Source organism: Solanum stenotomum, chromosome 7 (assembly GCF_019186545.1).
Source record: "Solanum stenotomum isolate F172 chromosome 7, ASM1918654v1, whole genome shotgun sequence".
NCBI lineage: Eukaryota > Viridiplantae > Streptophyta > Magnoliopsida > Solanales > Solanaceae > Solanum > Solanum stenotomum.
In genome coordinates this window covers 22,191,330-22,207,858 of record NC_064288.1, presented here as the reverse complement: position 1 = coordinate 22,207,858, position 16,529 = coordinate 22,191,330, and the positions used below count along the sequence as shown (strand labels likewise).

Genomic DNA, 16,529 nt, shown 5'->3' with positions numbered 1-16,529 from the left:
CATTTCTCAAGAATCAGTTCGATTGAGGTTATTTCCTTTCTCATTGATTGGTGAGGCATGCAAGTGGTTAGCCGAGTTGCTACATAACTCAATCACTTCGTAGGAAGTGTTCGTGAATGCATTCAATGTACGATTTTTCCCTCCCTCAAAGATGATGACTATCCGGGATAGCATCCAAAGCTTTAAGCATCTGAATGGCGAACCTCTGCACGAAACCTGGCTCAGATTTAAAAAACGGGTGAAACAATGCCCAACACATGGTCTTCCTGACAATGTGCTACTTTAATACTTCTACCGGAGTCTAGACTCGGTAAACAAGGGTGTAGCTGACCAACTCTTACCCGGAGGCTTAATGCAGCAACATATGCAGTGGCAGTTCAACTCCTTGATGGTATGACAACCATCAACAGGGCGTGGTACACCCACAAAGATCAAGTCTCACCGGTCACATTTCAGCTATATAAGGAGCATGTTGAAAAAGACAATGAGAGAGATCAAATTATGGCCAAGATCATGACACGGCTTGATATTCTATCAAAAAATGTCATGGGGACTAGTACCCGCGGTGTCAATGATATGGGGGTCGGGTGCGCAATTCCTGAAGAGGCAAGTTTCGACGCCTAGTACAATGAAGTGGTAAACTTCCTAGCCAACCAAGGTGGTGGTTATCGATCAAACTACCCAAGGTAGGGTGGAAATCAAGGTTGGGTTAGATATTAAGGATGGAAGGATAGAGAATGAAGAGACCGAAATCCTAATTGGAAAGATGGGGATAAAGAAAGATATGTGCCCTCTCACGAACGCCAAAGGCCAAAGGACTCAGAGGGTAGTAGGTCTGAGGATATGCTCTCGCGCATCCTCAACAAAGTTGAAGGGTCGGACAAAATGCTGAAAGGCATGAAAGAGGATGTTTCCACCCTCAGTTAGACCGTTACCTCCTATTCTGTTTCAATCAAGCAGTTGGAGACCCAAATGGTTCATATCTCGTCTCACCTAAATTCGAGACAGCAAAGGGGCTTGCCTAGTGACACTATGGCTAACCCCAAGAGTGAAAGTTGAAGGTGGACTAGTGTCGTGCCACGACGTTAACTAAGGCGTTGTTTGGGAGTCTAGACTCGGTAAACAAGGGTGTAGCTGACCACCTCTTGTGTTAAAAGTGGTTGTTCTTTTGCTACAAATTTAAGTCTCAGTTTCGATCAATACCGATGACTTGAATAGTGCTCCCAATTAAACAAACATAAATGCCAAATGAAGTTACATAGACAATATGTGCACTCTTTGCATCTCGTTGTGACTAGACATTTATCGAATTGATTTTCTTGTAAGGACCGTTGCACACTAGCGAACATGCCTAGTCTTGTTTGACTAAAGTATCGATGCCTTGTGTGATTAGCTTATTGTGAACCATGCATGAACAAACCTAGAATTTGCCCCGTTAGTCTGATTGATTTATAAAGGTGTACTCTTGAGATGATCTTAGGCAACTTTTGAAGAGTGTGAACCAATTTAACATATACCTCTTTTTGTGGCCTACCCACGAGCGTGTGAAACTCTCTTGAACACCCCTTGAACCTTAATTTTTTTGGAAGAACCTTGATAAACCCTAGACCTTACTTGATCCACTACCTATAATCCTCTTGAGTTGTGGTTTAGCGAATAGCCAACTTAGGCCAAAAACCTAAGTTGGAGGTGTGGTGAAAGGGAAAAGGAGAAGTCAAGAAGTGCAAGAAAAGTCCCCCTTAACCCATGGTATTGCATAAAAATGGAACCCCTTCAATTCAAAAAAAATATGGAATAAAGTACAAAGGGAATCAGGTTTCAAGCAATCCATGGAGGAGAACAAAAAAAAAGGGTGACTTAGAAGCACTAGAAAAAGAATTGATAAAGGACAAGAAGGGAATACCTTGAGAATGCCACAACTCACGAGGAAAAAGTCACTGAGGCTAAATGACCAGACCTTTGCACTCAGCCCCATTACAATCCTTAGAAAGACCTTTTTTATCTTGAGTAAGCCGAATCAAAAGTCGATTGGAAAATAAGGGAAAACCTATGGGTCAAAACATGCATTGTGTTCCTCTTTTTGAGTGTGAGTGTTGTATCTGATTCCTGATCTTAAAATTGACTCATATTTGTGTGTGAATATGGAATCATTCTTTACGTGAGGGCATTTAGATACTTTTGTTGAGCTTGAACTTGCACAACTAGCAAGTATTGTGAGCATGAGAATCTTTAGTAATGGTGTGTCACAATTTGAATCTTTGAGTACACAAGTGATCCTTGCATAAGTAAATTGAGTCTTGTTGTGTGCATTCATGATTTAGTCTTATGTAGCACTGTTTAAGGCGCCATATTTGAACTGCTGAACTTGAGTTTGCTTAAGGACAAGCAAAATTTTAAGTTGGGGATGTTGATGAGTCCACAAATTGGACTCATTTAGGGCTTTATTTTAATAGAAATAGTATCCTCGAATCCTTGTTTTATCTCAATACCTGATTAAAATGCTTAAGTTTCAGGTATTTGAAGGTTTACTGGAAGCATGGACACTTAGGCGCGAAATGGAGCAAATATGGGCTGAAAAGAACAAGAAATGAAAGTTTGCGGATCGCCAAGTCCAACTTGGTGAGTCACCGAATTGACATGCACCGCCTTTTGTTCCAGTATGCGAAGCCTTGAAGGAAGTGGATTGAAAGGCGAGGAAAGGAGCAGTCGATGAGTCGTCGATTAGTTCCACGAAGCAGTATTGTACCGCCCAATGATCCAGAATACGAGGATGCCGAAGGCAAGACACTGAAGGCGATGAGCTAATTAAAGGGCGGATCGCCAAGTTCATCGGCGATCTCGACTAATGTCGCCGAACGATCCTCCGCAGCACAATCTGTGAAAACGATAAATACTAGTTAGAGTTGTAGTCTTAGTGTGGAACATTTTAGAGTAAAAATTATTATTAGTCTATAGTATTATTCTATATTTTTCTCTCAAGTTTGGACAGGGTTTTGTGGAGACTTGAAGAAAGGAGTTCATCTTCCCCAAGTTGGAAGTGGATCTTCTTTATTCTTCTTCCATAGCTTAATTCAAGTTTTAATTTCTTATACCTAGTTGATTTCTTTATCATGTTAGGTATAATTTCTTATTTCTTGATGTGTGGCTAAAAACTCCCATTCTTGGGGTGTGATTTAGCAAATATGGGTTGATATTCTTGTTGGCTCTTGCTTGCTAATAGGTTAGATGTAGTTTAATGGTGATTTCACCTAGTGGTTGTGGTTTAATCTAAAGGGTTTGTAGTTGCAAATACAAAGCCATCCATGTGTTTTCGGCTTGCCTGAGAGGGAGGTCGCGAAATTAAAACCACTAGACTGATGGCCTAAGGAGTGGGTCGACATGAGGTTCAGCCCGAGAGGGTGAGCCCTAGTCCCATATCCTAACACTCAGCTCATGAGAGTGAGTGGGGTAAGGCATAGGTTGGTCTTCATGCGGCAAATGGGTGTCCGAGAGGAACGTATTTGAAACGGGGTAAGTTGCTCGAGAGGGAACTTATTTACATTTAAAGCTTAGCCTAGTCACTATTGTCTTGCAAATTTCCTATTGAAAGCATGTACCCAACGATTTATCTCAACTTGTATTGCGTCACATCCCAAGAACCTTCCCCATACTTGAATTTCTTATTTATTTTGTTGTTTTACTATTTGTGACAAAAACCCCATTTGATATTTGACACATTCGTGTCACCCCCTTTAATTTACTATGTTTTTGTTCATTAATATCTTTAGCTACAACTAGTTAGAATGTAATCTTATTTTCCTATCAATTTTCAAATTCGCTCCCTTGGGACACGACCCCAACTCTTGGTTGGGTTACTATATTATCCACGATCGTAGACACTCATACCGTAGGATAGTGTCATTGGTCATGATAAACATCAATAGCTCTCAAGGCTTGGATGTAAATTTGAGTCAAACTGGCGGTGTTCATCGATGGTTTCAGACCTTAGCTTGGTGGGAAAATGGAAATTTTCTAACAAGGTTCATCTTCAAGATGGGGTCAAAGTAATTTGTGGAATGTATGACTTGGTTCTAGTTCAGGATGTGTGGTTTTCTTTTGTCATGCTTGGTATCTTGTGTGGGTGGTGATGGGGTTTGGTTTCTTTGGGATACTATCGGCAAGTTGATTATGTTTATATGTTACCTGCCAGCTTGGTTTCCCTTTGACTGCGGTAGTCAGTGCATATTTGTGGTTGCATAGATGCTTGTGGGCTCATGGTGTAGTTTTTTTAAAGAAGTTAATTTGCTTGGTGTAGGTCATTGGAGCAGGGATCAGTTCATACTTATTGTTCATAAGATGGTCGCCCTTCGGATTAACATGATTAGATTTAAAAGGTTGTGTTGCAGATGGATTTGTTAGTCTATGAGAGGCAAGAGTAGATTTTGCTATTTGTCCTAGGTTAAGTTCCTTGTTTTAGAAGTTGTCATTCCTGGACTGTTAGTTAGAGAATGTACTTCTTGCGAGGTTTGTGTTGTTTCGTCTTATTGGTGGATTTCAATTGGTGCAGGAGATATTAAAGCTAGCTAAGGACAAACAGGACGCTCTTGGTGGTTAGAAGATTTTAGATGTGGATCATAAGATGAGTATTTTGATATATTAGTTGGGTTGCATGTACCATGGTTCTTTGTTAGCTTAATTCTCTAGTTTTCATGTGGTGTTGGTCTTCCCAGTTGAATTTGGTACTTCCTTTCAAGTTTAGTTCAGTTGGGCGAGAGTTGGAGACCAAAAACGAAATGGAGGAGCTTTTGGAGTTTTGAAGTGAACTTAAGGATTTTCCTCTTAGCCTAAGTTCTTTATTGGTGTTTCTTGATTCGAGAGGGCGTCTAAGGGTCTAGTGGAGCAAGCCGACCCAATATCCTCGTCTTTTTTTGCCTTCAGGGTGTGACTATCCTTCTACTTTCACAAACAAAAGTCCTTTTACTAGTGAATGTTGTAATGTCCCTCGAGGTGATTTTAATTCTTTTCTCATCCTTTTCAGTGTTTAGAGCCTTCTTGTAGCGACCCCAGGTCAGTTATGACTTGATGGGACTGACTGTCTGGTCACGGGGTTGTTTGTTTGAGTTTTGTGGATGTAATGTATTTTGGAGCATTTGAAACTTCAACTGTTGGCTTTGATCAAAAATTCATTCTGACTGTTCCATCAACTCTAGAAGGGACATTTTAGACTAGGGGCATGGTTTATTCATGCCTCAAGAAATCTAGTGTGAGTTTGTATCGTTAGGCGTTTTAACTTGGAAGCTTAAGTTAAAGTCTTACTTCGATCAACATTATTGGTAAACATGCTCGGATGAGAGTTTTGTCTGCGCGGTTAGCTCCAAAATAACGAGTTTGTAGAACGACCTTTTGTGCGATTCCCGAGGCTTTAGGTCTCATTTTGAGTCTTTTTATGGATTTTGGCTAAAAATAGAACTTGAGTGTGAGTCCCAGTATTCATTAAGATGACCTCGGATGGAGGTTTTAATGATTTCTTGAAGTCTGGAATATTAAATTTACTGGGGTAGCATATTTGGTATATTTTTATCAGGTCCTTAACTAATTTGAGGATGCGTTTTGAGACTTTGAAAAATAGCTAAATTTAGTGTTGCTGGTGTAGGACTTTAATGACTAGAATTCAGACTTTTAGCAACTAGAAATACCCTTTTAGCGACTCTGTTATTTAAATAGTGATATTTGAACTTCAACCCTCATTTTAAAAACGTGATTGCTTGAGCTATAGAGCTCGATTGGTCTAATTTCAGTTGCGTTGGTTCGGGTTTTTGTGTGGCTACAGGTTTGAATGTTTGGGAAATGTCGAGGACTCCCCATTTGAGTTAAGTTCTACCCTAAAGGGGGTACCCAACTCTTTTTGTTTTCTTTAATGGTGAATTTTGGTGCTTTTGTGTATTTCGGCTATTTCAGACATGGAATTGAGGCCTATTTTGGGGCACAAGCTTGCTTAGTCGAGTAGGACCTTTTCATGGAGTCAATTTTAGGATTTCCCATATGGGTCCCACATCCCATTTTGACTCAATTTTTGTTCCATCTCCAATTATTTCAATATTAGTGTCTAAACATCTGTAATAACTCATTGATAAATTGATAGCATGGTGGTGTTTGCAAGTGTTTCGAAAGTGGATAACTCTTGTATGGTTGATTCAAAACGCTTGTGATCGGCTCTGAGGTAAGATTCAATCTACTTTCTTGATTGAGCTTCTTTCCTGATTGAGCTTCTTAGATAATGTGTAGTATAGATTACATGTGATTTTAAATTGTATTCATAGTAATGCTCAATAATAGACTGGAGCGGTATGATTGGAATACGGTTTTGTCGCTTGAGTTAGTTACCCCTTTATTGATTTGAAATCTTTTCTTTAATCCCTTCGCTTGTTGTTTAGTGGAAAGTTTATCATATCCTTATTGAACTTGATTATATTTTTAGGCTCGAGGCCGTATGCAAGGACTAGTTGGATCCCAAGTTAGTACTCTCTACTTTAGTAGCGTGGTTTGTTTAACCTTATGTTAGTTTGACTTGGAGTTCTTTGGTTGAATGTTGGTGATGGAATGCATTAAATTGTTTGTTTATTCTCACGAGTTTTGTGGTACGGTCCCGGCTCATGCATTGGTATTTTTAATGTTCATGAGAAATACAATTTTACTCAGCTTTTATTATAAACTTGTTTTAACAAGAGTCATACAACCTGGATCACTTAACTTAGTAATTTTTTTAGAATACGAGACTTCAGGGACGTGCTCCTTTTTCTACTTGAGATATTAGAGGCATTTGTGATGTGCTTAGTTTTTACTTAAGTAGCTAGCTCGTCAACACCTTTTCTTGCATACATATGTTCTTGCTAGTTTACTCTTGCTAGCTTAAGACTGACGCCCATGGGAGTTTACTGACTGGTTGGGCAGCCCCATTATTGGTTACTCATAGTTCAAGGTTGTTACTTCTGGTTTGAGGACGATGCTCACAGTTCAAGCTTGTTACTTCTGATTTGGGGCAGATGGTTATAGTTTGAAGGTGTTACTTCTGGTTCAAGATCAATGCTTATAATTTGAGGTTTTTACCTACGGTTAGAGGTTTGGATTGTCACTGATGGTCCTACAAATCACCATGCATTCATATGCATCGCCTATCACCAATATACTTGTTTGTTTATTCTACCCTTCAACTTTTGGGGTTCGTTAGGTTATGTATTTTTTTTGTACCTTCCGGGATTATGGGGTTAGGTTAGGTTATTATTTGACTATATTTTGTTCTCTTTATTGATTATCTAATAGTTGATAGGCCTTGGTTCTATAATTGTGTTTGTGAGTTCTCTTGATCCTCGATAGTTGGTTTTATTTTAGTAGCTTATGAATAGGTTGTTGGCTTGCGTTCCAGGTATGTTCTTTAGTCGGATTCTTACCCTTTGTACCCTATTTTTATTCCTTGTTGCTTATCTAACTTAGTATTTCCTGTTTAGTTACTTGTGCTATGCTTTCCTTATTACTTGTTGTTTAGGATTGTTTTATCTTTTGATGTCAGTCGATCAACGCCTACTGGGTACCATTTTTTATGCTAATACTACACTTCTGCTCCCTGTAGTTATAGTTTGAATTATCACCAATGATTTTGAGTAATGCAAATCATCTTGGAGTCTCGAAGACTATGGTGAGCTCCTAGAGTTTGGAGTTATCAATTTATGTCTATTTTTGGCGAGGCTTCATGTTTATATGATATTCAGAGGCAACTTGTACTTATCATAACGACTCAAAAAAGATAGGTTAAACTAGAGCCTAAACATGGGGGTTAACGTCTTGAGTTAAGGGCGAGGACTAAGGGTATTAGGTTCAGGCCATGGTTTGGGAACCTAGGCCACTTAAAACTAGTCCTAGCTAATGCCTCCCTAGACCACGAGGGTCTTCACGACCGTGGTAGCCACCACGAGCCGTGGTGGCAAGGCAGTAAGCTCAAGTTTGGTGCCAAGCCAAGGAACCCCTTCACGAGCCACTTCATGGCTCGTGGTCTTGACCACGGACCATGGGAAGGCTCATTGGGTTGCTTTAGTTTGGGGAGAGTTTGGTCTTGTGGAGGGAGCTACTTTCCCAAAGTCCACGGGTACCACAACGAGCTGTGGTGCCCTAGACGGTCCGTGAAAGTGAACTCGGAGTTCACTTAGGCGCAAGGGAGGCAAGGCACCTTGCCTAGCTACTGCCCTATGACCACGAGCTTCACCACGACTCGTGGTGTGAACCACGGATCGTGGGAGCTTTCGTGTACTTGCCTTGGCCTTGGAAGACTTTTCAAGGAGGGGAGGCACACTCCCTCAAGGACTACGGGCACCACCACAAGACGTGGTGCCCATCACGACCGCTTATATGGGCATGGTCCCTGACGGGCTGCCTTAAGTTGGGGGGTTTTGGTAATTTCGTTTTAATTGTTTATTAAGTGGGGTTGATTTTAAATGGTATATATAATTAGTATATATAGTTTTAAGTCTTTTAACAAGTCATTAAACCCTTATTTCCCCAAAACTCTAAATCAAACCAAAAGAGTTCCACCTTTTCAAATATTTCTCTCTCTAATTAACTCAAGGAAGAAGAAGAAATCCATTGAAGCTAGGGTTTGGGCGATTTCAAGCCTTCTTCATCAAATTTCGTGGGGAATCCTTAGTAAAAGGTATGGTGATCCTTTATCTAGGGAAAGCTTCACCCTAGAGTCAATTTCAAAAGGGTTTTCAAGTTTTCAAAGTTTATGAAAACCCCAATTCTTACTCAATCTCATGGGTTCTTGCATCAAACCATTTAAATTGATAAACTAAGATTATATTGATGTTTAATTGATGTTTTTAGATGAAAAACTCTATGGAACCATGATTTCTCTAAATTCCTAAAGTTGACTTATGAAGTGGGTTTTATGATTATGAATGGATGTTAATTGTTTTATGCTTAGATTTAATTGTATTATTGAGTTTTATTGTTATCTATACCTATTGATGGTGAATTTTTTGAGAATTGAGTAATGATGATCATGGCCTTGGAGGATGGTAAGTTGACCTAATAACTTCATATTATTGTAGAATTGTTATTGTATGGTTTGATCCACTTATGGTGGACGTGTTTATATATTGAATGTATTGTGATCATGGCCTTGAAGGCATAGTTGGGTGAATTGAAGTAATATCATGATGTTGTTGTTTGAGGGTATAATGTGAAGCATTTTTATGTGGTTTCAATGTTTGGGTGATGGTCATGTACTCAAAGTATTTGTGTTTCTATTGAATGTCTATTTCTCTATTTGACTCTTATGAATGATATTGTGGGAATGTGAAGAGCTCCTTGTATAGTGAATGTAATCTTGCACATTAATTTGGTACGTCTAGGGAATCCTCCTCCTTGTGTAATTGAATGTTATGTGATTCATGTATCTTAGGATCGGTAGGCCAAATGTGGTATCCCTTCCATGAAATGTGATTGATGTCTTGAATTGGTAAACCTAGTATAGGTGCCCTTTCATGAATGAATGAGTAATGACCTCGAATCGGTAGACCTAGTATATATGGTACCCTTCTTACAAAGTCATGAGCTATCCTTAATGTACCTTGAATCGGAAGACCTAGTGAAGGAACCCTTTCTTGTGTAATGTACTTTGGGTCGGTAGCCATAGTATCTATAGCCCTCTCAAGTGCAATGAATGTAAATGAAATACTCTATGGGAATGGAGGCTAAGCACCGAGCGGATAAGGTTAGATGGACACTCTCCCGATGATAGGCTAGAGTTCCAATGAACATCTTCCTACCCCATAACTATGTGCCCACATAGGGGATATAATAGCTAGTGATCTACACCAACGCTATAATATAATGTTGTTCTACCTTCGGCAAGTAGAACACCTCTTTTCGGCGTGGGGTTAGAACACCGAATTTCATGTCTAGCTCTCATGGTCTATGTCGGTTAATGCATATTCCCGTCATGTGGGATGTGCACTCTAGTTATTGGATAAGTTCTATAACGTGTAGGTAGTAGTATGTGATGCTATCTACACATGGCACGAGTAGGCTTTGATGATATTATAGTGATTTCCCTAAGCCTTAATGGCTATTGAATGAAAGTTCTCTAAAGGAATGAATGTGTCCTAAATGACTTAATGAAGATGTTGACTTATTGTATAAATGAAATGATGTATGAATAGCATATATTGATGAAATGAATGCTTAGCATGTTGTGTTGAAATGTAAAGGTTCTTGTTTATTGTAGCCTTGAGGAATACCTAGGTGTGGTATGAAGAGGTTGTATGGGCGGCCACTTTATGTCTTACTTAGGTGTGTCTTGGGGTAACTTTGGATAGAGTTCCTAAGATGATGAAATGACTTACTTGGCAAATATGTTATTATGTTGTTTTGTTGGTTCTAGTTGAACATGGTTATCGTAATATGAAGCATGTTAAATGGTAAGTTCACTTTTAGTGATCTTAATGTGTCACCTTGGTGTGGGTGGTGGTATGGGACGCTACCCATACATTGCACAAAGGTGTGGCATGAAAGTTACTTGAGGTGGAGACTAAAGGTAGAGGTAAAGGCTCATATGTGGGTTTGACTAAAGGTGATGTATGTGACTTTATATGTTGGTTATCGTGTATTCTATGCATTTATGCTTATGACTTGTGATATTGCTCAAAAGAAAGCATGCATGGATTTCTAACCAAAATGTCCTTTTTAGCATGTTTTTGCATGGTCATCATACTTAGTACTTAATTGTGATAACTCCATTCTTCTATTTTTTCTACAAAGTGTAGGTTTCGGCAAGTGATAGCATTCCCTAGTGAAGCTGGGGATTAAAGGTCTCTCAAGATCTATTGTGGTATCTCCTCATATGTCAAGGACAAGGATTTCTATTGTTGCTAGTTTTCTTTATGTTTTAAGACTTTGTCTAGGTTTTCGATTGTAATGGGTCGTGACCCTATATTGTTGAAGTTTGTCTAAGATGGCTATGTTGAGACTAGTATTTCCGCTGCTTTATAAATGAGACTTTTTAATAGTTGGCTTTTAAATAAGCTTTTATTCCTCACAATTTTATTACCTATGCAATGAATCAATGCTATGAGGCTTGTAGAAACCCCTTCGGGGTCAAGTACGTCGGTTATGACAAGGGGTGCTCTCGAGTCGTGACACTTATCTTGTATTTGTAAAAGCCTTGTACTCTTATTTGGGGTTAGATTATGGATTGCTCGTTGATGTGAGGTCTTGGGATGGTTCCTTGTATTGTATTTCTATTTATTACCACTTATTTTCATTGTTATAAGCTTTTTACTTCTTGTTGTGGCTTCCACATGATAGTTCAATGCTCATGGCTCCAGACTACGGGTTAGGCTTATCTACTAGTGGGGTGTAGTATGTGTCATCATGACTTGAGAAATCGGGTACTGACATTATGTTTCTTATGAAAGCATGATTTTCACCAAATTCTTTGTTTTACGGACACCATCTATCAACCGTTAAAAGACCTACACACTGTAGATAGGAACTGCATAGCAACTTCAGAAGTTAAAGGAACTACACACCGTAAAACCATTTTTGGACCATAGATTGCGTTTGTAGATCAAAGTCCTGAAACCTTATTTTAGTCTATCAATTATGACACTATTTACAGTCCATAGAAGAAACCACAGACTGTAGACGCATTTCATACATGAAAATGTAGAAAACTCAGATTTTTATCGTGACATTCACGAGGGGCACCTACATCCCATTGACCAAAGAGTGTACCTTTGCCTATTCTGAGTGGTATTTAGGGAAACTAATCATTAACCCCCCCCCCCCCTTCTCATGTGTAACTCTTAGAAAACCATATTATTCTCTTTCAAGGTTGCTCTCAAGCAAGAAGCAGAGTTTCATAGCTTCAACCTTCAGTCCAAGAATTCAAGTTAGGGCGTCCATTCCAGGAGTGTGGGATTTCGTCAATGGGTTTCCTATCACCCATTGAGTCTTAAAGAAAACGTAGTTTTATAGTGTATTATTTCTATAGTAGTTAGGGTTTAACCAAAAACATTATTCATCTTTGTTTCATTCCGTCTTCTTGAAGAATAATTTAATTATGTGTTTTCAAACTAACATTTTGTATTTTTAAACAAGACTTTCATGAACCCTTAGAATGTAGCTATTTGCATGTCTAAAAATAGTTATTTTATATGCATGTCTCTAATGAGCAACTTCAAAATTTGAGATGCTTTCATATGAAGTGTCTATCAGATATTATCAGTATGCATGATCTATTCAGTTATGACTATACTACTCATTATTTATTAGTTATGAATGTTGTCCAGTTTTATCATGTTCTTACTGTTAAGTTTATTAACTTGTTTTCGTTGGGAGTTTACTTAGTACGGAGGTGTCACGACCCAAAAACTCGAGTCGTGATGACACCTACTATAATCCACAAGTAGGAAGCCAACTCGTTACCTATAATGACAAGTAATAGGCGTACAAGGCATAGAAAACAAATAAAAAGTAATAAAATGAAAGACTTAAAGAACACAGGGAAAGATAAGAACAAGAACAAATGTATATTGTCATAATACTAGATCCAATCCGAAAACCTGGTAGTCACATGTACAGAAATTCTAAAAGAGAGTACATGTATCTAACACCCCGCTACTAGAAAGAAATTGTTTTTGGAAAGTTTGACAAAGTTAAGTTAAGTATGTGTTTTGGGTCAACCTCAAATGACCATAACTCCTAGATCAGGATGAGTTAGGTGTGCTACAAGATACCGTAGGAAATATGTTTTGATTATCTTTCCAACGCAACTGAGTTTGCTCATTTTCAAGTTTGTATGAGGATGAAATGCCCATTGGAAGTGGGGCTGTCTAGATAAGGAAAGTCAAAACCGAATTTTAAAAGGGTATTTTTGTCTTTTCCATAACCAATTGGTTTAATTCGTTTTTAGTGAATTAATTAGTCTCTAAACTGAATTAGTTCAGTTTACACAATTTCAAAATCATGCTAGGGTTTTAGAGAGAAGAACTCAACAGGAGAAAGGAGAAGAAAATGTCTAGATTCGTCGATTTCTTGAGGAATTGATTGTGGATTTTGCCAAGGATTAGATCCTACGAGGTATGTGAGTTCACATAGCATTGGGTTGGTTCACCCACGCGCCAAACATGATTATTTCAGTGTGATTTTCGTCCTAAAAGAGTGACAATTAGATATTCTTGAGTTGTGTTCTTGAATTGCTATGGTTCTTGAATTTGGGATGAAATTGAGGAATTCTTGAGAGTTTAATGTTGATTAGTAGAGTTGTTTTGAGTTAGATTCTTGTGTATATGTATTGGGTATATGAAACTAAGAAGAAATTGAGAAAAAGAATCAAATTTAATCGATTTAAAATCCAAAAATTAGATGTAAAATTCATCAGGTTTGATTGGGGGAAGCTGGTGCAGCGCGCTCCCGTACCGCCAGGAAGGTTGGGGCGGTACGCCAACAGTGCACCAAGAGAGATTTTAAGCTAGTTTTTGAGTAATAATCTCAAGCCACAAAAAGAGTTATGTTTTTAAACATATGAGTTGAGCATATTTTGGGATAGTATTGAGCGTCGATATGGGGACGAGTTCATAATAACTAAAGTCTCTAGAAACTATGTAGCCATCGTGGGTAGAAAGGTTCATACTTTTTAGATGGTTCCTTAATTCTTTTTAGCATAGACTAGTGGATCCACTTAGTTGAGGCGTTCCTTATCCCGGCAAGTTATAGCATAGTTTTGGCAGCGTGGGCGAGACGCTATGTCATCACATAGCTCATAGTGATGGTTGTCGGTTAGAGAAACTCCCATAGAAGTATATTATCTTTATATATATACACATTGATTTCTTATTGTATTTTCAATACATTGAGTTGCTATCTACTGTTTGAAATGCTTATTATAAACTACATCTTTATTGTTTTTTTATTTCTGCATTTCATTAAGTATCCATGAGTTGAGTAATGCTGAGGTAATTGTTTCTTTCAGAATTAAGTTCAAGCTTAGGTCATGTTTAGTTTTCCCCTCGCATACATTCAATTTACTAATGTCATTTGGCCTGCATCATTTTATGATGCAGATACAGGTAACCAGGATCAGCATCCAGTGCCTTGTTGATCCAGTCGAGCACTCAAAGTCAGTTTGTGAGTCTCCTTGCTTTCGGAGGACCTCTTTTTACTGCTTTATAGTTAGTTCATTAGGATGTCGTGGTTCTTCTCCCGACGTCCATCTCAGTTGTTAGAGGCTTCATAGACAGTTTGTTATTAGTTCTTTAGTCTTGCATTTCAGTTGTTTTGCTATGAGACTTGAGTTGCCACTTTGGCTAAGCTAAATGTTTATCCTTAAACGTTATAGGTATTTGAGACAGTTGTTTTAAAAATGCATTTGATTTTTGTAATAATGCGTGAAGTCTTCCGATGAGAGTTTAGCTAGGCCAAGGGTTCGTTTAGGGCAAGCAATGGTTCTCTAGTGCCAATCCCGCCCAGGGTGTAGGCTCGGCACGTGAGAATGTGTCAAAATCAAAATACTAGTGAAAGCTAAAATAGAAGGACACTAGTTGATCCAGGCCGTCATAAAGTCACCCCTGCCTTCGAGTATCCTCGCTGCAGTCTTGATATCAATGTTGGCAACTGGTGCTCGAACCTACATCACAAAAATAGATGAAGAGTGTAGTATGTGTAATATTGGTCGTAATTGAATATCTCAACATGTACCCAATAGGCATGATGGGTTGACCTAGCTTGGGAAATAAAGGCAATAATACAAAGCAAAAATAAATTCAATTAGAGGTCACAAAACGAAATGGTAACGGAAAAATTAACTATGAAACATATGAGTCAAGGAAAGGGCGAACAGTAAAATAAATTGCTTAATAAAACCTAATTGGACCCCATAAGCCCAGATGGTACACTCATGCACAATTAAAAGTAAATAACCCAGTTGTACCTCAAACTCAAATTGATTTATTGTTATTAAAAGGGGTTGAGAAAATACTACCATCATTGATGGACAAAACTTCAAGCTTTAAAGTGGGTCTACGATCTAATCGAAAATTTCAAGCTCAAATCTATTTGTTTGTTGTTGAAAGGAGTTGAGAAAATACTACACCAATCACCATTGATGGACAAAGCTTCAAGCTTTAAAGTGGGTCTACAATAAAATCAAAAATTTAAAGTTCAAATCGATTTGTTATTGTTGAAAGGGATTGAAAATATTCTTGAAATAGATAATGTACAAAACACCCAATAACATAGATTCCTACTAAGCTAAATAAAGATGAAGTTTTCTTTGTTTTTGTTAGCAAGCATAAAGTCTACAGCTTTAAAGAATTCGAAAGACACCAAATTGACAAAACTTGAAGGGATGTTACATGTTGAAACTGGATGGAATGGGGAAGATACAAAGTTTGAAGTGAAAGTGAAGAAGAGAGTAGTTTTAGTGAACAGGTCATCTTCTTTCTTCAAAATGAGTACTTGATTCCATGGTCATGGTGGGTTGAGAAGAAGAGGGATGGTTTTTTGATGAAAATGAAGAGTGGATTTTGGCACCACCCATTTTGGTTGTGGGTCGGGTGGATTTTAAATTTTTGGGTAAAAAATAAATAAAATCGGGCAAATCATTTAGATGAAGCCACGTGTCCATTCGTTAACTTCAAAGATATACACAATCCAAAAGAATGACGATAAGGATATATATGACCTTAGAGTATAACAAAGGGTATTGACATACCATTTATGATAGTTCGGGGGTATATTTGTCCTTTTTCAAGAGATAGTAGTAATTCTCATAAATGTGGATGATTTACTCATCACATGTAACAACAGTAAGATGATACATGAGTTAAAGGACTCACTTCACAATAGGTTAAAAATGAAAGACCTTGGTAATCTCAAGTATTTTCTGGGCATTGAAATCATGAGGTCCAAAATAGGCATACTTCTCAATCAGAGGAAGTATGCCCTTGAACTTATATCAGACATTGGTCTTAGTGGTGCCAAGCTAGTGAGCACACCATTGGAAGCAAATGTCAAACTTACAACAGTAGAATATGATGAGTTAACTGGGACTACTAATGATTCTTTGTACAAGGATGTTACAGCTTATCAAAGAATAATTGGTAGATTACTATATCTTACCATTACCAGGCCTGATATTAGTTTTGCCGTCCAAGTTTTTTCACAATTCATGCAAAGGCCTAAAATATCACATTGGGAAGCAGCTCTGAGGTTGGTCAGGTACATCAGAAATTGTCCTGGTCAAGGAATACTGTTAAGTAGTAAAAAGAGCTTGGAACTTGAAGCATTTTGTGACTCAGACTGGGCAGCATGCCCAAGCATGCCCAAACACAAGAAGGTTTGTGACAGGTTACATGGTTAAACTAGGGGATTCATTGATTTCTTGGAAGTCAAAAAAGCAGCACACAGTGAGTAGAAGTTCTGCAGAGGCTGAGTACAGGAGTATGGCTGGTGCAGTAGCAGAAATTACTTGGTTGGTTGGGGTGTTAAAAGAATAG

At 38.3% G+C, this 16,529-nt stretch overlaps 1 protein-coding gene across 1 annotated transcript; it reads left to right on the top strand.

The window, feature by feature from the left end:
• Window positions 1–15,886: 15,886 nt before the first annotated feature.
• LOC125869746 (uncharacterized mitochondrial protein AtMg00810-like) lies at window positions 15,887–16,529 on the top strand. The gene is made up of 2 exons (XM_049550187.1): window positions 15,887–16,369; window positions 16,422–16,529. Exons 1-2 carry the CDS (start codon window positions 15,887–15,889, stop codon window positions 16,527–16,529), a joined length of 591 nt encoding a protein of 196 aa, XP_049406144.1.

What these genes read in the sequence shown, in the direction of transcription:
- LOC125869746 (XM_049550187.1), top strand. Translation starts at nt 15,887, where the DNA reads ATGAAAGACCTTGGTAATCTCAAGTATTTTCTGGGCATTGAAATCATG. An exon ending in GCATGCCCAAACACAAGAAG is followed by an intron (nt 16,370 to 16,421) that starts GTTTGTGACAGG and finishes ATTTCTTGGAAG; the next exon opens with TCAAAAAAGCAGCACACAGT.